We start from the raw sequence: 26,954 nt of genomic DNA, 5'->3' as shown, positions 1-26,954 counted from the left end.
GGGGACCCCACTGGTCACAGGACACCATGATGAGTGACTGCCATCAATTACTACCCTCTGGGTCCGACCACAGAGCCAATTTCCCAGCCAGTGGATCATGGTGGACCCAAGGCCACAACTGGCCAGTTTCGGCAAGAGGTGATCATGGGATAGCAGATGGAAGGCTTTTTTGAAGTCAAGGTATATGACAGCAATCTCTTCTCCCTTGTCCAGGTGATAGGTCACCTGGTCGTAGAAGGAAATGAGATTGGTCAAGCAAGACCTACCTGCAACAAACCTCCGCAGCTGCAGTGCCTGCCAGGATGACCTGAGCTGAGTGCTTGCTGGTGGGTGCTGCCTGGGGTTGGGGGAGGGCTGCTGCAACTCAGGGACTGCTTGGTCCACTGGCAGCTCACTCTCCCCTCCCTGCCACCAGAGGCAGGTAAGGACATGGGTGTACACGACATGGGGGTTTACTTCGCTTTAAACTGAAGTGGTGTTTTGGAAAAACCACTGCATCAATTTAAACCCCTGTATCATCTACAAATGCCCATAGGAATTAATACCTCTAACTTTGTGCTGGTTAGGTCTCAACTGCAATATTGTGTCCAATGGATACCACAATTTCAGGAGGGTGTAGAACAGTGGTTCTCAACCTTTTTAGACTCTAGGATCCCATTGAAAAATGCCAGGTCTTCATTTTCAGCAATTTCCAATTGATTATTGGAAAAGAAACATTCTTCTGTTGCAAAGGTACCAGAAACACCACAACAGGTCAGAAAGTTTTTGACACTACAGATTCCTATTTGAAATTTCTGGGTTTATCTGGTAAATTGTGTGTAGATTTCTGCATACCTAACACTGTGAATATTGTGTGGCACCCTGCATAACCCTTAAAAGGATCTCATACCCCCTGGTTAAGAAGCTGTGATATAGAGACAGGAAGGACCCAAAGAGTAAAAAAGATGTCAAAGGGGTTTGAAATCAAGCTAAGAAGAAAGGTTGAAACTTAGATATGTTTGCATTGGAGAAAAGGAGAGTTAAGGGCAGGGGAAAAACACAATATCAGATTTAAAATATTTGAAAAACTGCCATAAAGAGGAGAGAGATCAATTGTTTTCCTTTGCGACAGAGGGCAGGGCTGGAGGCAATGGATTGAAATGGTTGCTAAGTAGATTTAGATCAAATCTCAGGAAAAATGTCCTAAGAATTGCAGGACAGTGAACAAGCTCCCTAGGCAATTTATGGAACCTCCTTCACTGGAAGTTTTTGGGAAGAGGCCAGACAGGCATCTGTGAAGAATGGTTTAGAAATAGTGAATCGTGTGTGTGTGTGTGTGTGTGTGAGTGTGTGTGTGTGTTAGAATGGATGGGGGCAGGGAAGATAATCCAGATAACCCTCAAGGTCCCTTTCAACCCAATGATTCCAAGATCATGTAACATTGCTGATCCTCTATCACTTACACCTAATTGATACTGGCCTCCTCCTTTCTCTGCCCCAGAGTCCAGTTGGTGGAGCTAATTTACGTAACTTAGAAGTAAAGCTGATTACACCAAATTAAGTAGGAAGAGAATCAAGTCTTCCTAGCTTTTTCCCCATGTATAAACAGCCATTTCATATTGCTGTGTGTGATTCTTTAATGCAAGAACAGGGGAAAGAAATAAAGTATGTTTATAACATCACAAACATCAGTACAGGAACTTGGGAGCAGACATAGTATTATATATCATATCTTTAAAAACAATTCAGAAGTAGTTTTCACATTGGGATCCACTTGATTAATGCTTGTAAAACACTTCGAGTAACTTAGAAAATAGAAGCACGTTCTGTGTGTCCAATGCATTATTAATTACCAAGTATCCCAACGTTCCTGATTATCACTGTTTAGAGATCTGATATGATCTCTGGCAGGAAGTATAGGATACTTATTTGGCAGCATTAGAATTACTCCTAAAGACATTGAGAATAAATCCAAATAATTTCATTTTAATTGACAGAAACTTGGATTACATTTGGTTGCTGATATTTTCTGGGCAGAGATAGCAATAATATAGATTGCAGCTATAGCAATAATATAGATTGCAGATATAGCAACAATTAATATATTAGAGAAGCCTTTCTAAGGTTTGAGATCATCACAAAGTCCTATTTTAATGAAGGTTTATTCAAGTATTTATAAAGAATGTGAATCACTGGTAGTAGAATGATACAGTTTTTATTCTGCTTCATGAGTGAGAACCACAAAGATGGTATAATGCGCATATTAAGAAGACATTTCCAAACAAGTGGCATGCTACTGAAACTGGTCTGAGTGAAGAGTGGATAAAAATACATGTGCTTTTATACTAATGCTAGAAGTCTAAGATCAAAGGTGGGGGAACTTGAATGCTTTGCAGTAAATGCACTCTACATCAAAGACTGCATCAAATCAAATAGGTTAGAATTTTCAACTGATAAGAGAAGTACCATAGAGTCTTTGTGGATAGAAATCTGAGGATTCAATAGGAGAAAAGTACGTCTAGGGATATACTGTCAACCCCCAGACCAGGACAGCAGCAGTGAACTAGAAATGCTAAGGCAGTTGAGAGAGACTGCAACAGCAGAAAATACAGTAATAACGGAGAACTTCAATTATCCACAAATAGACTGAGTCAATCTAACATCAGGCTGGGATGCAGAGACCAAATTTCTGGATAATATAAAAGACTGCTTCCTGGAGCATTTAGTCCTGGAATCAGGGTTTGAATTAAACTTTGACTCTTGGGGTGGTGGGTGCTGGTGGGTGGTGGCAGCAGTGGCAGAGAGAAGCCATGTGGCTTTGGGCGGCTGCAGCAAAAAGCACCCAGCGGTGATGAGGGGAAAGGGCTACTTTTCCCCAATACTAAACAGTTTCTGCCTGGCTGCTGGGAGGTGGGGAAGCTCTCATCTCTAATGGGGGAGCTCTTGTCTCTTATGGGGGGGCTCAGCACCCCTGAGCTCCCCCATAATTCAAACTCTACCTGAAGCCTACAAGAGGAAGACAATACTTGACCCAGTCCTAAGTAGTACACAGGATTTAGTGCAAAGGGTATGTGTTACTGAGCCACTTGACAATAGTGACCACAATGCAACTGAGTTTGACATCCATGTGGGAGGGAAGACAAGAAAATTTACCACATTAGCCTTTAACTTTTAAAAGGGAGATTACTTCAAAATGAGAAAGCTAGTTAGATGGAAGCTAAAAGGGGACCCTAAAGAAGTAAGGGACTTGAAGGCAGCATGGGAATTGCTTAAGAACACCACATTGGAGGCACAAAGTAAATGCATACTGCAAAGCAAAAAAAAAAAAAAAAAAAGGAAAGGGGAGCAAAAGAAAGCCAGCATGATTTAATGGCAAAGCTGCAGAGGTAATAAGCACAAAAAATACTCCTTTCAAATGTGTAAATCAAATCCTAAGGGAAAAAAAATAAAAAGAGCATAAACACCAGCAAAACAAATGTAAAATTGTAAAAAGACAAGCTAAAAGAGACTTTGAAGAGAAACTTGTTAGAGACACAAAAGGTAACAATACTAATGTCTTTCAGTACATTAGAAGTCAAAAACTTGCCTGGGAGTCAGTTGGGCCTTTGGGTGATCAGGGTGTAAAGGATGACATTTTTTGAATCTATTGTCACTCTGGAAGATGTTAAGGGAAATTCCTAGGGTCTGAAGGAGTCAGATCAGAAATCGCTGACCTCCTAACTGTAGTATGCAACTCCTCACTAAAAGCAGCCTTTGTACTAGAGCACTGGAGGATTGCCAATGTGACTTCCTGTGGCAGGACGGGACCTAGGGGTGCCGTGAACTCCCCTAGCGCCCCCTACCTACCATGCTAAATCAGTTCAAATGCACCCTCACTACCTCGTCCGCCACGTCTTTGATGGTAATATTGTTAAAGGGAGGCTGCCTTTTTACCCTCTTTGGCACGGTGCCTTGAGATGTCCCAGTCCGTGCCCTGCCTTTGGTGACACGGTGCATTCTAACCTCTGGGGCTATGCATGGGCCCTACAGTCCCGGGCTCTCTGCCTCATCTCCCTATCTGCCGGCGCCCTCTCGGGCGCTCCCTGGCTTTTCCTGTGGCTACCGCCCACTCTGGGGCCTCGCCTCCCGTGCTCTCGCCCGCTCTGGGGCCTTCTCATAATCGAAGCTCAGGTGGCTGTAGCCGTGCCTGGCCTCCAGACCCCATTCTCAGGTTTTAGACCCCACTGGGCTCCTCACAATTGAGGCTCAGATGGCCGTAGCCATGCCTGGCCTCCAGACCCCCCTTTCCGGGTCTTGCTCCCCACTGGGGCTTCTCGCCTGCACCCACACTGGGTTTTTACCCTCCCGATTCTGCCCACACTGGGGCCGGGGTCAATACACCCCAAAATGCAGCGCCCTCTCCAGCGCTGGGTCTCCACACTACCGTGGAGCCCTATGAGGCCTCCTCCAACCCCTATAGCCTAACCTGGTCCTCCGGTCTTACACAACTACAAAACAAAACTCACACTCCTGTGTTATAACATAAATTCCAAGCCCACTGGCTAACCTTCATTCATATCCCTATCAGGGTTTCCTCCACCCAGTATCATCAAGCTGACACTGCTCAGGCCATCAGGCTTCTCTGCTCTGCCTACTCCCAGCAGAGCTCCCTCTTCCTCGGCTGCCAGAGGGGAACTGACCTCCAGCCTCAGCCTGGGTTGTTTATATAGGCCAGGCCCTGCCCCCTTCCAGTCAGCTGACCAAACTGGTTGTCTCAGCAACCCCCACAGGTGCTGCCCTGGTGACTGGCAGCTGAGCCTCCCCCTTCTCACCACTAGGCATCTCACGGGTTGCTTCCATTTCAGGCACAGGGCACTTAAGTGCCCTATGACACTTCCATATTTGAAAAAGGCTCTAGAGGGGATGCAGGGAACTATAGGTCAGTAAGCTGAACTTCTGTTCCTGGAAAACAGGTAGAAACAATAATACAAAAAAATGTTCAGCTCATGGACAAACATGACTTGCTGAGGAGGCATCGACATGGCTTTGTCAAAGGGAAATTGTGCCTCATCAACCTACTAGAGTTTTTTGATTGTCAATAGGCAGGTGCATCAGGATGATATAGTTGACATAGTATATTTGGACTTTCAAAAGTATATTTCACAAGGTTGCCCCATCAGAGGCTCTTAACTATGTTAGGTAGTTAGGATTACAGGGTATGTTCACTCTTGGATTAAAAATTGGCTCAAAAATAGAAAGCAAAATGTGAGTATAAATGATCAGTTTTCAAGATGGAAAAAAACAAACAGCGGGGTCCCCCTGGGATCTATTTTAGAACCAGTGCTGCTTAAAATGATCTGGAAAAGGGGGAGGGTAGCAAAGTGCCTAAATTTGCCAATTACACAAAATTATTCAAAGTGGTAAAGACCAAGGCAGACAGTGAGGAGCTACAGAAGGATCTGGCATGGTTGAGTGAATGGGACACTTAATGGCAGATGCAATTCAATGCAGATAAGTGTAAGTGGGCAAAAATAACCTAAGCTATACTGACACTATGACACTATGATGGACTCTACATTAGCTATTACTACACAAGAAAGAGATTTGGAAGTTATTGTGGACAGTTTGGTAAAAAAAATCAGCTCAGTGCTCAGCAGCTGTCAGAAAAGGCAAACACAATTTTAGTGATTATTAAGAAGGGAATTATAAACAAAACTGAACATCTTATCATGTCTTTAAAAATCCATGGGGCATCCAGACCTTGAATAATGTGGCTAGTTTTGGTCCCAACATTTCGAAAAGGGTACAGAAGAACTGGAGCAGGGCAACAAGGATAGTTGGTGATATGGAGCGGCTTCCATATGATGACAGACTGAAGAGGCTAGGCCTATTCACTTTAAAAATCAGATGCTTGAGGGGGAACATGATAAAGGTTTACAAAATATGAAATGGCAAAGAGAAAGTAAATAAAGATTTATTATTTACTCTCACACAACACAAGAACTAGGGGTCACAAAATGAAACTAGTAGATAGTACATTAAAAATGAACAAAAGGAAGTTCTTTTTCACACGGCATGTAATTAAAGTGTGGAACTCATTGCCACCAGATGTGGAAGTTGAAAGTTTAGCCAGATTCAAAAAGGGATTGGACAAATTCTTGAAGGAAAAGGGCACGAGTAGATATTGAGTATGGGAATTAGGGATACAGCCTCTGAATTAGAACTTCCTAGACCTTAAATACTAGAGCCTGTAAGTGAGAGAGAAACAGTGGAGAACCACTCCCTGCCTCCCCCCCACCCCATGATACCCAATTCACTCTCTCTTCCAGCATTCACTCTCTGCCACTGTGTGGCACAGGCCTATTTGATATGCCAAACAAAGATCATAGAACTGAGCCCATCACAGGGAACTTTAAGCCTCCCTGAATAACGGACACCACTGGGGACACATCAACTAATTGCTTGGGAAACAAAAAGAAAACAGGAATGGGAGTGAGGTCATAGGTTAATAACTAGGGCATTGGGAGACTGGGAGAGACTGGCCAGAGGGAGCCATTTGGCCCAGGGGCACTGGACTCATTGGCAGCTCCCTGCTTGGGGGATGCCAGTATGGCAGCCACCTTGGAGGGCTCTTGTTCTGTCATTGGAGGCTAGGTGGGAAGGGGTTGGGTGGGATGTGAAAGGAGGAGCTGTGAGCCCCCCATGTGTCTGGGGGGAGAAATGTGACTTGCTGGGGGTGGGGTCCAGGGTGCCTCATCTGGCTGCACTGGATGAGAGGCTATGTGGGAGTGGTATCTGTGTGAGGGGCTGGGTCGGGGGGGAACACAAAACAACAAACAGGGACACACACAGGAGGGAGGGGGAAGCATGCTACTGGCTTACTCGGCCATCCACAAACACCAGGAGAGGGGGAATGGAACACAGGACTCACCAGAGGAGGACAAACACAGGGGGTGCTGCTGGAGCAGCTAGCAGGCAGGCAGCAGGTGGTGGTGCTGGTACAGGGGCTTCACTGGTATTGTGGGGTCTCCTTTGGCTGCAGGTGGCTGTGGCAGCAGGTGGTGGCTAGTACTGGTAGTGGTGAGGGAGACCACCCCCTTCCAAGAGTGGATGGGGGCTGCAGGTCCTGGAGAGAGCTGTGGTGGTGGTAGGGAGAGAAGGAGCTTGCAGCAGCTTCTCAGGCTCCTGAAGCTCTGGCAGCAGCCAAAGGAAGTGGTGGCATGGCCTGCTGCTTGCAGGAGATTGGGCAAGATGAACCTATGGTTTAACCCTGTGGGCACATCTACATGAGATGTTTTACTGTACAGTAGACCAATTTACTGCACAGTAAGCATCACCATCTACACGTGCAGATGCTTACTGCATAGTAAATTTGTCTATTCCATGGTTAATCTGCTACCTGAAAATGCAGGTAGCAAATTAACTGTGGAGTAGTTACTGAGCAGTCATGTACGTGTAGATGACCAACTCAGAGCAAACTTGCTCCCAGTCAACCAGGTAGCAGGGGGCAGGAGATAGCTGTCTCTTGCTGGGGCAGGCTCCGAACTCAGAGCCTGGCCAGGACAATGTCCCCTGCCCCAGCAGCAGGTGGCTCTCAGGGGCTGGGAGCAATTTCCCAGGCCCTGCTCTGATCACAGAGCTGGGGTTGGGAGCGTTCTGCATGGGGAGCAGGCTGTGACCAGGACAGTTCCCAGCCAGTCCTAGGCTGTACAGGGAAGTCTACATGTTTTGGGGCAGGTTCCAGCTACCTCTGGGCTGCATGTGCAGGCTTCCCTATGTGGCCCAGGGCTAGACTAGAACTGTCCCAGTCTGGGCCGGGTCCCAGCCCCACAGCTGTTTTCCAGCCCTGTGCCCAGGAGGGTATATGTGGATAAAAGAGCAGCTAGTTTTTGTAATACAAACAAAATGAAAAAAGTAATGCCTCAATAACAGCAGAACCCAAAAAATATTTGCAAGAATTAGCTATAAAAGCAGTAAACAAAATATTTTAGGTTGTTCTAAATGGATGGCAGATACAGTGAAGTATACAATAAATTGATTAAACAGTATGTTGGAAGAGATCCTTACCTGCTTTTCATGCATGAATTAATGCACTGTAACTAGCTAATCTTTTGAAGAAAAAAATGATTCTATATAGTCACTGTTTCCTACCATTCCTCATAGAAGAAAGGGAACTGTTTTAGCTAAACATACAGGGATATTCAACCTAACAGAGCAACCTTAGGCAAGTTAATACATGTTTTTGCTGTTTATTACTATTTTTTTCTATTGCAGAGGAGAGAACATATTTGTTTAAAAAGATATACCCTGAAACTTGGCATTGTAATAAGGGTCTGAAAGTGGGTATTATATGATATATTGTGGTTGTCCTGAGTGCAAAAAAAACAAGGCCATTTTTTAAAATGACTCCATTTTTGCCCTGAACCTATATTGGTTCAATATAGATTGAAGTAATACTAAGACTAACATTAATATTGCAGTGGTGCCAGGAATCTAGTGTAGGGCAAGGTCCACTATACTAGTAACTGGTTATAATAAACATCTTTACAATCTTGCTTTTTTAAAAACAAGGAGTAATAGGTGGATGAAAAATCATACTAACCAAAAGCTGAATCAAAACAATACTTGCCTGACATTACTCTTATTCCTTTGTATGTTCTACACTACTGTCTGTCCAGCTGCTAAGTAGTTATTTTTATGCCCCTTTCAAAAAAAGGCCAAGAGACTTAACTAACTCATTACTGTTTGGTAAGCACCTTGAGGCTTTTAGATGAAAGGTACTGTACATAGTTGAAACTCTTTCTTTAACTAACACAGGGAAGGAGTCTGTTTTCCATAATCACATTAAGTATTCTGTTACATTAGTGATGCACTGCAATTTATGGCTGTCAGAAAGAAGGGCATTCAAGTATCTCAGCAGTGGTCAATACAGTATCCAGCAGGGAAGAAGCAAGATTATCAACATCCCTTCATTGCTATGGAAACAACTTTGGAAAGCTGCAGAAACCAAAGCCACAAGTTAGGGTTCTGCGATTTCAGATAGCATTGGGGCCCAATCTTCCATTCTGTCGTCTCGGTTTTATACCTATGTAATAATGCATTTGACTTGAAAGTGGTTACACTGGCATTAAATTAGCATAAGAGGCCATGTCTACATGAGATGCTACTGCTCAGTAGTTACTGAGTATTTATTTTGTACTTGTTTATCCACTTATGTATAAACAAGAACAAAATAAATGCACAGTAACCCAATTTACAGTGCCAGTGAATGCTTTTTAAAATGCTACTGCCCAGAAGCCTAATACTACTGCACAGTAGCATCACATCACGGTTTTTGCCATGCAACACTACTGTGCAGTAGTAGCAGGCTACCAAGCAGTCAGCGTCTCATACAGACATACCTAGAGAGTGGGAAACCAGGCTCTTATATTCCTCTCTCTCTTGTTGTTTGCAATTCTAGTACCTGTTGAAATTGAGTGGCAGAGGAAGTAAAAACAAAATGGCAGATGCGGGGGGATGCAGTGGTGTAGTTTCATCCCCCCCCTTCCTCCCTCCCCATACCCTTTGACTTCTTTTCTACCCAGACTTTAAAACCAACTGCCTGGGATCTCCCGAGGTTCCTTCCAGCCCTAATGTCTATGAAATCTATGAAATCTATGGACAGTGGCACTTTTTTTTTTTGGATAGGGCTGAAAGAAGCAATTGACTTCATGGCTCATTATCCTGTCCCTGATTCCTGCTAATCTCTTTCCACTCCATAGGTGTTAATGACCCTCCCTCCTTTTTAACTGTCTTGATGTTTCATTATTCAAATGATCCTTTCTCTTGCAATTTTGCTTTTTGTTAACCATTTCTGGTAGAGTCTCTTTTCTATTTTACAGCTTTGCAGACTTTTTTTTCAACCATAGCTGTGAACCTTAACTCTGGTGTGGTAATATTAATAGAGGTATAAAAATGAATGACAGTGAAGTATTGGAGGTACTCTCAAGACCCTCAAGAAGTCTATATTTTGTTTTATGGATTTGAATAAGAAACATACATTTAACTATAATGACTACAAAACTAATAATACAATATGCTTTGGATATTTTTGTCGTTTATTATTTTAAAAAGCTTTATGTATACTCTAGCAAATTAGTGCATATTCCAATAGTTATATTTGCTTTTGGTTTTGATTTTAAACTGAATAATATAGTGCTAACTCCCTAGCAGATTAATAAAGCTTCTAGATTCTCTTTAACTGGAGAAAAGTATGTGTTGTGTTATATGTGGTGATGTGCTACACCACCTGTAGCCTCCGTTCCAAAGTTGTAGATCTGCCTAAATGCAAAAATTGTACTTAGTTTTAAGATCTGGTAACTCTTGAAAAAAGAAAGTTAAAATAAAAGGCCTTTAATTACAGTTTAACTGGGATTTCTAGCTTTGATGCTACACTGTTTCAGTTGTTAGTACTACGAAGTGTTCACTTGTAGCCCTGGTGATCCATAAAATACTGAATTTCTATATAGAAATGGAGGGTGGAGATTTGGGTCTTTGAATAAGGGCATTGACACAATAAACAAGATAGCAAGTGGTAAATGAGGGCGGGGATCAGCTACTCCCTGCTAACTCTGCAAGTGCACACTCTTATTTCTTGTTAAATGAAAGTTAACCCATGGCAATGTAGTCTATTTTCATTGCCCTCAATATAAAATTAATTAGGTTTCAGACTTGGATTTTTCTATACCATCTGGCTTCGAAATTAGATTTCTCTGACTAAAAAGAAAAATGCAGCCACCTTGAAACTAATTGCCAGCTGCTTTTAAATGCATGCAAATAGAGGTTACAGCTATTGGGAGAAAAGGGTTCAGCTATTGCCACTTTGCACATTGCTCTCTTCTAGTTGAGACTACAACTTGGAAAATAAAATTCAAAAAGTACTTAGGCAGTGAGCAAATGGGAACGTAGAATGTGAGCAAATGGTGTCTGGAAAAATGGGGCCCAGAGCTGCCAAGAAAAAGCTGTCATCATAGCACTGACTTGTTAAATACCAAACATAGACCCCATATAAAGGCTGAAATACATGAAGAAAGAGCGGGCTACTACTGCACGAAGCAATCTGGTACCAGCTAAGTCAACGTTTCAGAGCAATAGGGCAATGTTTCCTTTTATGTGTAAAGGGATCAATAGATGCTTTCATTCCAGCACCCTCCCCCACCACAAGCTAACATTAGATAGTCTTTGCTGTTAACTGTACAAATACTTCATATGAGAATATGTTAGAACAGCTTTACAACCTGGACCATAACTGCCTGTATGGATGAATAAGAATGCATTGTTCACTGGCAGTAGTAATTGTATCACAATGCTGTCTCTTATAATACAATTCCTGCCAGGTAAGCCATCAGTAAAAAACTACCGATTATAATTTTAGTAAGGCTGATATAGATGATGAATGATCAGCAAGTCTGCTGGAGCGTTCTAATAAGAATGCTTCAGCAGCCTCAGCATCACATGCATTCAGCATCCCTGGGTTTCAAAACGGTGGTGGAAACCCTTTAATTAAAGCTTGTTTGACAAAGTTTAGTTAAAGTGCCCCTGCTACCATTTTGAAGAGTGGAACGCTGCATACGTGACATGCTGCGGGCATTTTAATTAGAATGGCTCTCAAGAGTCACTAATTAAAATGCCTCCCCTTCCCCCAGCACCCTGAAGCACATGTAAAGACACCCTAAGGTACTACCCTGCCCTTCCTTCTGTCTTCCCTGTTAGCATAAAATGAGCATAACAGGCAGCTCTCAAGAGCCTATGGTGCAGGTATACCAGCAAAATACCATTTTTCTGGCACTGTTTATTCCATTCTGGGAATGGGTGTAAGCTATACTGGAAAAAGACTGCTTGGAGTACTGCATCCAGTTCTGGGCACCACATTTTCGGAGGGATCTGGAAAGGCTTGAAAGTGTACAAAAGAGGGCTACGCTTGTGGTTAGAGGTATGAAGAGCAGGCCGTATGAAGAGAGGCTGAGAGACTAGGGTTGGTTCAGCCTGGAGAAGAGAAGACTCAGAGGGGACTTGGCGGCAGCCTACAAGTATATAGGGGACACATATCAGGGACTGGGAGAACGTCTCTTCACCAGGGCTCCCCAGGCAAAGACTAGGACTAACAGTCATCAATTGCTAGAAGACGGCTTTAGATTAGATATAAGGAAAAACATCCTTACAACTCAAGTGTCCAGGATCTGGAATAGACCCCCCCAGAGGTGGTACAGTCACCTACTCTAGATATCTTCAAAAAAGTCTGGATGCTCACCTTGATGACCCCAGCAGCCTTTCCTGCCCAAGCACAGTGGAGCTGGACTTGATGATCTTGAGAGCTCCCTTCTAGCCCCTAACATCTATAAACCTATGGCGCTAAACTGTTAGGATAATAATACAATGAAAACTTATGACTTTAAAAACACACTGCTTTATAATGTAAAATTTCCAGTATTCATTTCTTGTTTCCTATTTTTTTCCTGTGTCTTGCTTATTGCTTCACTAGTTCCACTGAAAAATAAGTCTCATTTTTTTTCACAGCTTTCTCCACCTGCCTTCAGTTTTGTTTGCCATGTTGTAGTCACAACCTTCTAGGCTCTCATATGCCAGTGTAAGTCAACAGCAATTACATCAACTTTCAGCAGCATAAAACTGATGTGAGCTCAAAGCCAGCATCCTCTCTGATTAGTCACATTTTCATTGGACTGTGTACTTCAAACACCAGCAAATATATAAATAGTAATGCATTCTTCCAGTTTGTTTTTTTTAATTAAAACATTTTGTTTAACAATGCAAGTCAAGGCTGCTTTGCCAGGAGTAGTGAAGTTAAAGTTGGGGGAGTATCTGTAAATCAGACACATGAGATATGACTTTCCCTGCATTGCACTTCATTATTCTTCATTAATATTTGTAATATTTTATAAGAAAATAGACAAATGTTGTTGGCAGAATGCATTGACTTGAAGTCTGGTCCTAGATATATATACCCTAGAGATGCATATCCTAACAAGTGTGGGGACAATGCTTTCACTCTTCTGAGGCAGATGACTAGAGTTCTAAGTTATTTACAATGAAGCAGGTAAGTATCCTACCTGAGACCTTTAAAAATTGGATTTCTGTCCGCTTTTTGTGGACATTAAAACTAACTGGCATATTTCATAAAAACATGGATTTGCCTGTGTCCCTAGCCAAAACTTGCCCTATTTTTATGCCAGACATAAGAGAGCTTGGGTTACCACCCTCCCATTACAAAGCTGGGTGTATTTTGATAGGAAAATGATTCTCTGAATATAAAGCCCAAATTTTTAATTCTTTGGTCCTTTTAGAGACAAACTCCTATTGGCTGCAAAAGCTATCTGGGCATCATTTTCAAACACTTCATCTCTACTAAAGTAGATTGTCCACTTTAGATTCTAGAATGAACTATTAATATTTGATTAAAGTAATTAAAAATATGATAGTTGTGAAGTGAAATACAAGCATCAACACTTTAACTCTGCCCTTTTGCTTTAGTGTCACACACAGTATTATGCATAACTTCGAAATAGTGAAGGTGAAACGAGGAATTTCATTCAACTCATATATATATACAGGTATATCATCAGAGAAATGGTGATCATTAAAAAAGATATTGGAAAAATAAAGGTTGTGACTACACACACACATATATTTACATATAGATAAAACTGGCTGAAGCAAAATTAGCTTTCATCAGATCAGATCAGATGGAAAGGCCTACGTGTCTTAGGGATTATTTTTCTGTCAATATTTTAAATTTGTGGGGCTAACCAAAAAAGACACATAGAGCATGTCCCCATGAGTGGGACTGTGTGTTCCCCTTGGAACAACTAGCAGCAGCACATATTTTTGCTGCTACTAGTTGTCCCTGGGGAAGACCACTACATGCACACTCTGGTGCATGGCAAGTTGCCCCAAGTGGGGTAGGGAAGGCTGGGGCCAGCACATGGGTTGGCCCCAGTAACCTTACCTGAGGTCCTGGGGGCCTCCTGGGCTTCAGCAGTGGCAATTTGGGCATGTATAGCTTGGCTGACAGCTGGAGTGTGGCTCTATCTGGCCAGGCCCTGGTTTCTGGGAGCGCACACCACAGCCATGAGTGCTGTCCTGTTTTTTTTCTGGGATCTCCCTGTGTCAAAAAACCCTGCCCTGCTGCTAATTAGCAGTGTGATGAACACCTGCATGTGTGGCGCATGCAGTCTGTGGTGCCACAAACCACACAGTGTTCTTGTCTGACCGTGCACATCGATGTTTCGTATTTTTCTGTGATTTGTTTTCCTCCTTGAGAATGGCTGAAATGTTCCACACAAAATTAAATTACCCTCATGGAAAGACCAGAATTGGAGAACAGTCCAAAAATTGAAAAGGCTCTTTAGAAAAGGCTCTTTTGTGCATCGCAAATGATAGGTATTGCATGTATGGGATGCCTGAACTAAGTGTTGGAAATTGTCAGGTAATTTTAGAAACTACCATAACATGATATCACATCAAGATCATAGTGACCACTAACATTTCAAGATAGAACAATTTGAAAACTAAGGAAGGCTTGATAAATTTGAAAAGCATTACCTCAACATTTTATTCATAGTATTGTAACTATTCATAGCATTCCAAGAGACCATTCCTTTTTTTATCACATTGTATCTTTAACTTTTCAGATGAGGCTGAAGCACACATTGACTACGAAGATAACTTTCCGGATGACAGATCTATGCCTATTGCTGAACATAAGGATGACAGTGGCAAAGAGGAAAGGGAGCAGGGGCAAGAACAGGATTTTTCCCTCTCTAAAGATATAGAGCCAGAAAAGGTTGGAATCAATGAAGGTGTTACTGAAGCTATGGATTCTACTGAGAAAGGTAGCAAGGCACCAACAGAATCCCCTGTGTCACTACTGAGCCAAAAACACTTATTTTGGTTCCCTGCAGAGGCTTTTAATCATCATGAGTCAGAGAAGAACACAGATGATTTTATTAAAACACAATTTTCTGATGGTGACAACCACATTGGAGTGAAAACCATCTACAGTGAACCTGATGCCAAAATGATTTATGACAGTGAGGATTTCCCTATCGGACCTGTTTTGGTGAACAATGGTACAACAGCAGCAAAAGATACATTTTCCATTACTGATGAATCTTGGTTAGACGGTTACCCTGTAACTCAAGAAGTAATGGAGGATGTTGAAGAGAAGGAAGATAAAGTTGATAGCTCAATGGGAACAGAAGATGACATTATCCTTACAAATGACCAACAAAGTCATGTTGAAGTTAGAAAAGTAGGCAATACCTCAGATCCAGAAAAGGATTTAACAAAGATTATGGCTACTTCACCAAGGATGCATGATTATGGGGTCAAAGAAATGCCAATAGTGCTAACACCTACAAATGCTCCTGAGAATGTAAGTGCTAGCAAAGGCTTTGATGATGTCATCAAGTATCACCTAACTACATCTCTGGGATTTGTGACTCATGAGTCTGCCACAACCACAACATTGTATGATCCTACCAGATTAAAAACTGCCACATTAGAAACCCGTGTAACAGTCAGTCCATTTAATCATATTCCAGATCCAAAGGCAGAGCAAACAACAGCAAATCCAATGCAAGTGGCAAACACTGTGTCAACTCGGGATGGCATTACTCACCCATCATCTAAAGAATTAATTGAACAAGAAGCTCTCACCCATGGCACTGGAGAAAAACGTCTCCCTACTTCTGAACCTTGTGCTGGAGAAGAGTGTCCCAGATCAAGCAAAGGTCCTATGATAGCTGTCATTGTGATTGTTTTATGTTTGCTATTGCTTGCCTTTATATTGGCTGTGTGGTTCTTCAAAAAACGGCAACAGAAAAGTTCTGTGTATAAACTGAATGGAAAAGGTCAGACTAGACACCATCACCAACAACATATTGAAATGCAGAAAGTCTAGCCTGAAACTTTATAGAAGGCATTACTCTGAAGGGGTGGGGGGGAGAGCATGATCAGATGATTTGTGGATACTGAAATCCATCAGTGAAGGAAGCTGATGGGAAAAAGGACAATGTGAGATAAAAAGGATTTCAGCTTTTGAAATCAGAATTTACCGTATCTGACATTTCACAGTCAAGGAATCTATATATTTTTACCACAATGCTCTTGTCTTTTGGTAGGTCTCAACAGGAGAGAATGTGCTTTGTAGCACAATTGGAGATTATCCTGTTTTAATATTCTGCTCATACCAATTGATGAAGACCAACTCTTTGTCTACTATGTTGACTGGTTAGAGTTGAATGACTAGATTGGTTAGATCACTTTGGTATACTTGCAGTAAAACACGGAGATAAAGGGAAAATACCTTATTGAACTACCACCAAGTATTTGTGAGGATAAGCAATGATGATTACAAGGAATGTTTTATGAGAAAAATATTTTCTACAATACTTTAATGGGTTATATTGCATTCAGAGAGATGATCAAGAAAGATGATCACTAAGGTCTTTTTCTTGAGTATTGTGAAATTTGGTTGATGTACATTAAATATTTGAAGTTTCTGTAGGGCCATGAAGGTATTTTTTCCAAGTGGGGTGGGTCAGCAGGTATTTTTAGCCTTAGGGAAAAAGTGTCTTTTTATATTAAACTTTTTTTTGGGTGGAAATTATGATGTCTTACTGGACTTGAGGCAATACCAGGAAATGCCATTTTTTTTTTAAATAAGCATGGCAATTTGTCAAAACACCCCTAATTTCAGGAACTATTAGCAGCCTCTAGGTGAAAAGCAAAACAAAAAACAGTTTTCAGGAAAACCCATCAAAAGTCACACAGTTCCTCTGGAACCAGCTGATCAATAGGCCAAATTTAATTAAATAGGCAATAATTTATCTGAAGTGAAAAAGTCATATAAAATATTTTTGCCAGATTACTCGGTGGAATGACTGATGTTCACCATTTTGTTTTTTGATCAAATAAAGAGGAGTACAAAGTGGGCAGAGATTGAATGTGGGAGATGGGTATCAATTTATTTGACGCCTTATTTTAATTTGGAAAACTATACAAGAAAACTGTCTGCTTGTAATAGTGGAAACTTGTGTCCTTTAGATTGGGTCTTGATACCTCATGGATGCAAACATGGAGGCTTCTTCAAGAAAATACACCAATTAAAAACATTTTTAAGAGTAAATATGGACAGAGAAGCTTTCTAGCATTGCTAGAATAATTTGGGCCTATTTAGGAAGAAAGGTACTAAGAAAGGAGTACCTTTCCAAATGACAGATATAGTGCTGGCAACTGTGAATAATCTGCAGGTCAGAAATGAGCTCATCTAGCACTCTAGAGTGCATTCTCAGCCAAAATATTCAAGTAGCTCATTAACTATGGAGGAGGACAAGTTGAATTACCACAGAGATGAATTGGTGGAGATCAAAAAGGGCAAATTCTGCCTTCAGTTACAGTGATGTTCACATCCCAAGTAACTCTACTGAGGACAACTGACTTTGTTTTATGAAAAGCAGAATATAGTCCACTATACATAAATCGACTCCCATGCTGGTAATGAAAATAAAGGCCTTTAAAAAAAATACAGCCACATGCTTTGTGAAATAATATGACTTCATAGTGCTAGGACTTGAATACCCTTGTCTGGATGCATTCACCACAAAAACAAACTGTACACAAATTGTAAATAGTGTGTTTCCTGATATATGCATGATTGTATGCTGTTATGCATTCTAGAATATGAAATAACTTAGTCTTACAGTTGTAAACTATTTTTACTCGGTAACTTTAAAAAATGGTTTAGCACTAAGTAACTTTATGAAGACTTACCTAAAACATGCTGGGCATGTCTACATGAAATGCTTAACGCTCAGTAGAGTAATTTTACTGTGCATTAGCACATCACAGCAAAAACCATGTGCATTGCTACTGTGCATTAGCACCAGCTACTGTGCATTTATGTAGTATCTCGTATTAGAGGTACTAAACTTAATGCACAGTAGCAAAGGTGCATTAATACGCATGTAGACGTGCCTACTGTGTATTGTATGTATGAACATATACCGAAAAATAAATATGAAGACATCAATTTTAAAGCTTTTTGTTTAACTAAAACATGAAGCCAGTGTTACATTTCTACATAATATTTTCATATGAAGTGCAACTCAAGTAAACAAAATCGATACTTTTAGGCTCAGGAAACAAACATGATGTAAGACAGAAAAAGCAAAGTTACAAATGCAAGCTAAACAGGTTTCTTACAAAATACTCAAAAGATGTTTGTTATTCATGAAAAGAAAATGTATATTAACATCATTTTTTGAAATATTTAAAATAAAACCAAGTTACAAAAACAGGGGGGAAATGACTGTGTTTTCTTGCTCAATCCATCAGACTTACAAACATTTCCAGAGGAAAATATTAATCTGTCCATCATACAATTCCTGTACCTTGTGCAATTCTACAATTCTTGTAGAAATTTTGGAAGTAAAAAGTTAGGAAGTATCTGGTCCTTGTAATTCTTCCAGTTTGTCACAACAAAATATTAACCCTCTGCACTAGAAGGCTGTTTTGCATTTGTGGCTGCTTAGTAACTAAAAAGTGATTGATAAATTGGGAGAAATTTAGAGAAGACCAGTAAAAATGATTGAGCATTGGACTTAAAAAATGACAATTTTAACTCAGCCGTTTTCCTCATCTGCAGCTTGTTACATGAAATAGGATGACAAATGCAAAGATACAAATAAAACTATAAAGAATGACATACAAAAGCATCTGGGAAAAGACTAAAGTGAAAGGAGAACTTACTCTGTGTATGAAAGCCACATTGGCTTTGAATTAGTAAGGGAAAAACTAAGGGGACTACTATGAAAAAATTAATGGCTGAGAGATCTATTGTCTGGTAGACCAGTCAATGTTACAAGGGAGATCATTACTGTAGCATCTTTCTCAAGGGAAGCTCCATTTTGATATTTTAAAATGAGACCAGACAAAACACTAATACAGTTAGAAAAAGCAAAATGGCAGAGGAACCGAATAGATGTTAAATAGATTTTTTCATGCTTATCTTTAGATTCCGAGACATTCTTGGCTGCCTTCCCATCCTACAAAGCTAATTTGCTTTCAGTGTTTGAGTATGATCCTACATGAAGAGTGATTAATATTGTACAGGGTCCAACTGAAATTAACAAGATGCATTCATAGTAGGAAACTCCATTTGTAGCAATAACAGTGGGATCAGTGCCTTCATTAAAATACAAAAACTTCTTGTCTCTAGTTTTGAATATACAATTACTGATCAGTCTGGAAATCCTCCTCTCTCTTCCTATGGTTGGTTTATAATTTCCTAACATACTATTTGTTTCTTTATGCAGTTTCATTGTGTATATCTCCTTTAGGTGTACAATACATTTACCGTATTTCATGACTTATAATGTAATGAGCTTCTTGCTAGTGGTGATAACATTATGTCATTTTTTTAATGTAAAGGACTGAACTTATATGTCCACTAATTTGAAATGCTAAAAAACAACATAACATACATCTCTGGAGGACTGTTTTACAATTCTTATGAAAAGGTGTACATTCAAATCAAATCAAAGAGAAGACTTGCCATATTACAGGATTCTGATCCATCGCTTTTCATAATCAGTAGTGAGATTGAAATACAGGCAAAAAACTTTAAAAAATGCAAATAATCATAGGACATGTCTACATGTGCAATTAGTGCAATGCAAAAAACTCTAGTGCAGTTCGAATGTGCACGTGGGACTGCAGCACATTGAGTCAGGGTGGTGCAACCCTAGCTGGCAGGGGGTCCTGGTAGCCAGCCTGCCATCCCAGGGCTGCTCCAACCCAGTTCAACATGCTGGGGCCCTCATGCTCCAGCAAACCCTGTCAGCATCTACATGTGTGTTGCAGTGGTGTAAATAACTCTGCTGTAGGACAGTACTTATGTTTGGCAATACTATCCTACTGCCGAGTTAATTAGTTTGCTTCAGCCCAATAGTCCTGCACTTGTAAACACGGACACTTTACTGCGGAACTAATTAGTCAGCTCCACAGTAAACATCTTGTGTAGATGAGCCCATATAGTCCTATTTTTAAAAAAGTGAAATGTTTCATAACTTTGCCAAAGTAAAAATTAGTAACTATGAAAACCACATTAGTTATTAAAATCTACATTAAAGGAAAAATGTTAAAAATAATCAATAAAACTTGGAAAGTTTTTTCTGTCAAAACGATTAGCATTTATAAACTTAAAAAATTCAGAACTCCCAACAGAATTCTCTTTCCATACATCACCAGCACGCCTAAGAGGAGGGAGGGAGAAGTCTAAGCCACTGAATATTTTTCTGCAAATATATCTCCTTATCCTATATAATATATAATATTGTATATATGTGTATCTATTTATTTTAATATTTTTCTCTAGACACTCAGTGAAGAGGAGGTAAGATACAAAGCCCTAATTTGCTGGGGTGTGGAGTCTGATTTACAAAACCTTTGGCTATTTCTTACTTTATTTCTTTTTTGCTTAAACTTCACACTAGGTCATTCAAGTCTTGAGTCCCCAGAAAAAAGAAGTGGCTGTTTAAAGGATGGCAGACAACCAAAAGTTCAGACAGCTGCAATGAAGGATTAGTTGTGGGTTTTTCTCACTGCCCTGCTACAAACTGCATCACAGGTCTATGTTCAAACATTATTAAATGAGAATGTTTTCTCTGGCACCAGTTACTTCTCCCCACAGTTTAAGTATTGATTTTTTTTTTAACTGAAGTAGCTTTGGTTTACAGCTCACATTAGAACTTAAAAACATATTTCCATAGTAGCTGGCATATACAGGCAACTGTTTATCCTCAATACCAGCCATAATAAACACTTGTATTTTTACAATCCAGCAACTCTTTATCTAACTGCAACTCAATATTCAGACTTGTAAAATGTATGTTATTAAAATAGGTTGTTTTTTTTATTAGAACCTCTTCATAAAGGCTGATTTCCTGTGTTCACCTCTTCTGCCAGTATCTTCCAATATCAATTTTCTTGAATGCACGGATATGCAATGGGGATTAGTCGAAGCAAATCATAACCAAAGATTATAATATGGATTTAAAAGGAATAGATTGTTTCAGGCACGTGCCTTACAATTTTTTCAAGAACTATGGGATTCTTCTTTAAAGTATGAAAGATGGCACCTCTTTATTCAGACCTGCTTTGCACATATATTCAGAATAACATCCATTTTAATGGCTGGATTTTCTTTTAAGTTTGTTTGTGTGTGTGCATGCATTTCTAGTTTAGGGCTTTGTTTTTGTTTTGTTCTTTTTTACTCCTGTTCACTTTGCAAAGCAATGAACTTTCTGGGGAGACAAACAGAGAAAACTGGATTCTATTTGGCCTATCTGTCATCAAGAGATTTAACTAAGTTCTGAAGGCAGAATGTTTTATTGCTGAAATTGTTGTAGGAAGGACCCGGCTTGATTTTCAGTTTGCAAGTTGAATTTGCAGGAACTGATTATTAGAAAAAAAATATTTTACTTCTAAACTTAATGTATTTGAAGGATGGTAATATGTGATCCCATTTTTAGTAGCTTTTCAGCAGAATTATTTCAGTCTTTGAGCAATGCCAGTCTTACCCTCTGTTTCATTTAAATGAATGTTGCACATCAGCAAAGTGCATTACTAAGAAGCTGGTGAAGCACTGTGGTAGATAAAGAGCTGCTATTAACATGGAAAGTTTCCACACTAGAATCCTCAACACAGCACTGCCAAATCAACTTATTTTTAAGTACAAAATTCATAACTACTCCAGTCATGGCATGCATCAAGAGATTGTCATTGTACCCAAAAACATTTGGAATGCCAAAACTTGAAACTCAATTTAAATTGAAACGTTGTATAAATTCCCCACCATGCAGAAAGCCTCTGTTCAACTTATTACCACAGGACTTCAGTTGTGAGGTGGGTCTTGTGCCGAGGCTGAATTTTACCCTAATATGTTCACTAGTAAGTGCTGACTGCAGTATTTGTTTAATTCATGGAAGACCATTACATACTTGTTTGTGGGCAACAGAGAAGGATCAGAGAGGCTGGCAGCAGCTATCCAAATAGCCACTGGGTTTTCAGAAATGCAGAAAACCCAGACAATTCTACAGTTTTACATGAGCAAGAAAGGTCAATGGAAGTTTTGATTGTAAACACATAGGGTGAAAGTTGTGTTAACAACTCGTGCCACAGCCTCCCATAAAAAGGGAATGGTACTACAAATGTGTGTTCTGTTCAGAGAAACACTGACAGATACAACATCTTCCTGGTTGAAGGTGGTAGAACTTTCTGCTGGATTTGCCATTTTTCCTCCATGAGAAACTGCATGAATGCTTGTATGGCTCAAGGTCTCTCTGAGTAGAATGGTGCATCTCCTGTGAGACATGTAACACTTGTCCATACCCACAGATGCAGGAGTAGAGTTTACTTAGCAAATTAGATAGGATTAACATTCACAAGGATCTTGATAAATTGGAAAACTAGGATATAGACAATAAAATTAAATCCAACAACCAGAAATGTAGGCTACATGTAAGTCGGAAAAAATACATGTAAATGAAAGAAAAATACACAATGGGAGAAAACTGGCTAAGCAGTAGCACCGTGGAGAAGGATCTGCATAATGTGATGAATCACATCTCAGTATGAGTCAGCAGTGTGATGCCATTGCAGAAAGCAGCTTCAATTTTAGGCTGCATTAGCAGGAGTATAGTATGCAAGACACAGGAGCACTACTACTCAGCACTACTTAGGTGTCAGTCATGGGAGACTGATGCCACCCTGGGGGGGGGCACATGCCCCCCCCCCAACGACCAGTGAGCAGACAGTCTCACTGACCAGGGAGTGTCCCCCCACGGCCAGTTTTGCCAAGGGGAGGGGCATGGACAATTCCAAGGCAGCCGATCGCTGTGGCCACTTCTGCTCACAGAGACGGCACTGGTGCTTCTGCCTGCCCCCACCGCCTATCACCTAAGCAGCAAGCATGGCTTGTTGGGGGTGCACCGGCACTCTCAGGGGGTGTATGTGCACCTCTGTGCACCCCTGTGCGTTGCCACTGGTCTCAGTGGGTGTCTCTACACAAGGTGCTACGGTGCAGTAGCAACAAGCTACTGCGCCATAGCTCGTTGCCACAGAGCGGAACCGCTGCTGGGCACCGAGAATGTGGCAACAATACTGGACAGTAGTGTCGGGAAAAACAATGTGCGGCAATGGTACTTGCTTGTGCAAATACTAAGTGACTAGGCAGTAACAATTGAGTAGACGCAGCCAGTGGGAGCACTGTGTCCAGTCCTGGGGTCTGTATTTTAAGAAGGATGTGGAGAAACTGGAACGGAATTAGACACAATACAGATGACGAAGTATTTGGAATGCAACCTCCATGAGGAAAGGCTGAAGGAAGTAGGCAGGTTTAGCTTGGAGAGAATGAGGTTAAGGGGAGATAAGAGAGCAGGTTTCAAATATCTGAAAGAGTGCCATAAAGAAAAGGAAGAACTGCTCTTCCATGCCATGGAGGGAAGTACATAAGGCAATGGGCTTAAACTGAAGCAAAGCAGATTTGGATCAAATTACAGAAAGAAACCCCAAGCTTCTTAACTGTAAGAACTATGGGACGATGGGACAAGCTGCTTAGGCAAGCTGTAGAATCTTCTTAACTGGATATTTTCAAGAAGAGGATGAATAGGCATCTGGAATGGCTTAGGAACAGCACATCCTTCAGGGAGCTGAAGTACATGACCCTTGAAGCTCCTTCCAAGCCTATGAATCGCCATATGTGTATAAGCCACATGTTAGAAATCAGTATGGGACACACTTCATTCAGAGCTACCACAAATTTCCAGTAGTTTCAACAAAATGCACTCCAACAGCATAAGGGCCATGTTATAAGTAATTGAAAAAAATGTTAAAGGAAGTGGAACTGTAATAAAAATCTTTCTAATCTGGCAAAAGCTGCTATGGCAAAGGTACATGTCTGACAGCTGGAGAAATCTGGAAAAGGGGATAGAGGGAGAACAATGCTACCATGTGCATCTTCATGCCTCCCAAGAAAAACTGGCAGAAAATGGGAGATGATACTTATTGCAGTTATGCAGTGCAGCAACAGAACAAAAAATCACTTGAAAGGATTTGACAATACTGAAAAAAATTATCACTGAAGAAAAATAACTGGAAGAGAAGCTATTCCTCATTAGAAAAGAACTAGAATTGTACACCTTTCCAAGCTTATTAAAACTGAACTGGCTTGGGACTATAGGTAATGGAAATCAGTAAAGCCAAAAAATCCACAAAACGCATGAAAAAGTAACTATCGTTTTAGAAGGCCACAGGAATAATTGATGAGTTCCCCGCATAGGCTGAAAAGGAGTGGAAGTAGAGATCAGAATAATCAGATGTAGGTAAACTGGCATGTCTAAAGGAAAGCCAGTGCAAATGGACAACTCAGCAAGTTATGGAGCTTCAACCTGAAAATGCACAGCATCATGAGATTTTAGCTAAAATCCTGAGAACTGCAAACAGGATTGAATATGAAAATAAATTGGCTCCAGAAGGTTTAAGACAGAATCACAAGCTAACAGGGAAATTAATAACACCCTGGAACCATACAATGGTTAAGCAGCCATCTGCTGAACAGAAAAAGTAAGTGTTCAAACACAGAAGGTATGTTCATCCCTAGTGTAATCCCACTGAGGTCAAAGTGGCTACAGCAGAAATTAGTTTGATACCCAGTGCTTCATTAATGGGCTCAGAAGTGTGCCAATAATATTTAGTTATTTAAGAGGAAAGAATCCTTGTGAGTGATATCTTTTATTGGACCAATTGTATGGTTGCTATAGACATAGGCAAGCTTTTGAATATCACAATACCTTTTCTTAGGCCTCGTTCATTCAATTTTCATGTCATCCTCCCGAACAAGGCTCAGGATGGCTTCAATATATGGTTCAATGTACTACATATTATTACAGTATTGTAGTTCATACTACTGTGAAATGCTCAGGAAATATTCAGTGGAAAGAAACAAACATGGGTGGGTGTCGCAGGGCACTTCAGTGACCTGCTCCTAGGAAAAGGTACAGGTGCCGGTTCCTGGGGCAACCGCAGATTGGTCAGCTGACCAGAAGGGGGCAGGGCCTGGCCTATATAAACAGCCCAGGCTGAGGCCAAGCAGGTAGTTCCCTGCTAACATCCAAGGGAGAAGGAGCTCTGCTGGAGTATGCAGCCTAGAGCAGCTTGGTGGCCTGAATAGCTTTGGCTCAAGGATACTGGGAGGAGAAGGCCCTGGTAGGGATTTGAATGATGATTAGCCAGGTGGCTTAAAGGTTTCCGTTTTAGCCGGAAGGCTTAGTTTTGAGTTGTATTCGATTGGCTTATGTTATTGCTTTTGTTGTTACACTGGAGGAGGTTAACAGGGGCTAATAGGGGTTGGAGGAGGCCTCATAGGGGCTCCACAGCAGCGTGGGGACCTCGGTGCCAAGGAGGGCACAGTATTTAGAGGGCACAGTATTTAGGGGGATCAGAACCCAGCCCTGAGAAAGGGCACAGTGCATTGGGGGCCAGGTAAGGTCGAGGATGCCTGAGCCCCACAAGAGTCGTAGACCTGAGGAGGGGATCTAGGGGCCAGGCATGGCTACGGCCACCTGAGCCCTGATTGTGAGACAGGGCCCCAGTGTGGGCAGGATCACGAGGGAAGGCCCCAGTTGCAAGAGCAGGCCCCAGTGCAGGCATGGCCCTGAGAGAGGCCAGAGAGATGAGAAGCCTTAGGAAGGGTGCTTGTGTTAAGGCCTAAGGAGGGGATTTGGGGCCAGGAATGGCTACGGCCACCTGAGCCCAATCGTGAGACTAGGCTTCAGTGTGGGTGGGAGCACGGAGAAAGGCCCCAGTGTGGGCCACGAGAGTGGGATGAGTCCAGGAAGCACCCGTAATGGTGCAGGCAACTGAGAGCACAGGGAACGCCCATGAGGGTGCGGGCAACTGAGACGAGCCCAGAGGGAACATCCGTGAGGGCGCGGGCTATTGTAAGGCAAGCAAAGGGGTGCCATGAGGGTGCGGCAAGGAATTTACTAGACAACATCCAGGACATCTGTGAGGCTTGGGGCATGGTATCAGGGGTGGTAGGAACCACACGTAGCCCCTAAGGCTTTAGTGCACGGAGTCATATCAGACAAGGCACAGACTTCGATACATCAGGGGTACCATGTCCAAGGGGGCGAAAAGGCAGACTCCCATAACATTAATGACATCAAAGACATGGCGGGCGAGAACGAGGGTGCATTGACACCAACTTGGCACGGTAGGGGGCACTAGGAGAGATCACGGCTGCTCTTAGGACGCTGCTCCGTGACAGTGGGAAGGACATAACAGATTTAGGGTTCAAATCTATGCTTTCTGTCACCTGTAGGAGTATTTTCTGCCTTGGGTCAACTGTTGCCATTTTGATTTAGAAGCATGTTTCATACACTTTGTGTCCACTCAAGTTGCAAAGTTATGGCATAAATCAGGTCCAGTAACTCAAACAACAGGCTCCAGTTTTTAAAGTTATCTTTAAGGCACTTTATTTTTGTAATACAGTAGCACCTAGTGGCCCCAAAAAAGAATTGTCCACCAAGTTAGGCACCATACAAACAAGCAATTGGCAGATGTTCCTCGTTCTACAGAAATGACAAGTAGGTTTGGCAAAACACAAGAACAAAAAAAATAAAACCAAAAGAAGAACCAAAATTGTAATAACAATAACAAAGGCAAATGTGCATTAAAACATCCTCTTTTAAATTGCCTCAACACCATTTGTAATACGAGCTGCCAAGTCAAGAGACCCACAGCAAATAAGACATTCAGCCAGATGATTTTAATTTCAGGGGCAAATTTCTGGAGGGAGTAGCTGGAGAACATCCTTCCACATCTCTCTGAGAGCCAAAGAGAGGACAGAACTCCAAAGTGGCCGCTTCTCCAAAATT

The 26,954-nt window shown here is 41.4% G+C and overlaps 1 protein-coding gene across 1 annotated transcript in view; it reads left to right on the top strand.

The window, feature by feature from the left end:
• SUSD5 (sushi domain containing 5) overlaps positions 1-15,930 on the top strand; it is a 78,012-nt gene extending 62,082 nt beyond the window's left edge. The window contains exon 5 of the mRNA XM_019537666.1: positions 14,646-15,930. Within this exon, the coding sequence (XP_019393211.1) occupies positions 14,646-15,916 (1,271 nt within the window). The 3' untranslated portion in view covers positions 15,917-15,930. The remainder of the gene's footprint in view (positions 1-14,645) is intronic.
• Positions 15,931-26,954: the final 11,024 nt, after the last annotated feature.

This window comes from Crocodylus porosus, unplaced genomic scaffold (genome assembly GCF_001723895.1).
Source record: "Crocodylus porosus isolate Cpor-Errol unplaced genomic scaffold, CroPor_comp1, whole genome shotgun sequence".
Lineage (NCBI taxonomy): Eukaryota > Metazoa > Chordata > Crocodylia > Crocodylidae > Crocodylus > Crocodylus porosus.
Note: the sequence above shows the minus strand (reverse complement) of the source record. Positions and strands in the feature narration are given on the sequence as shown.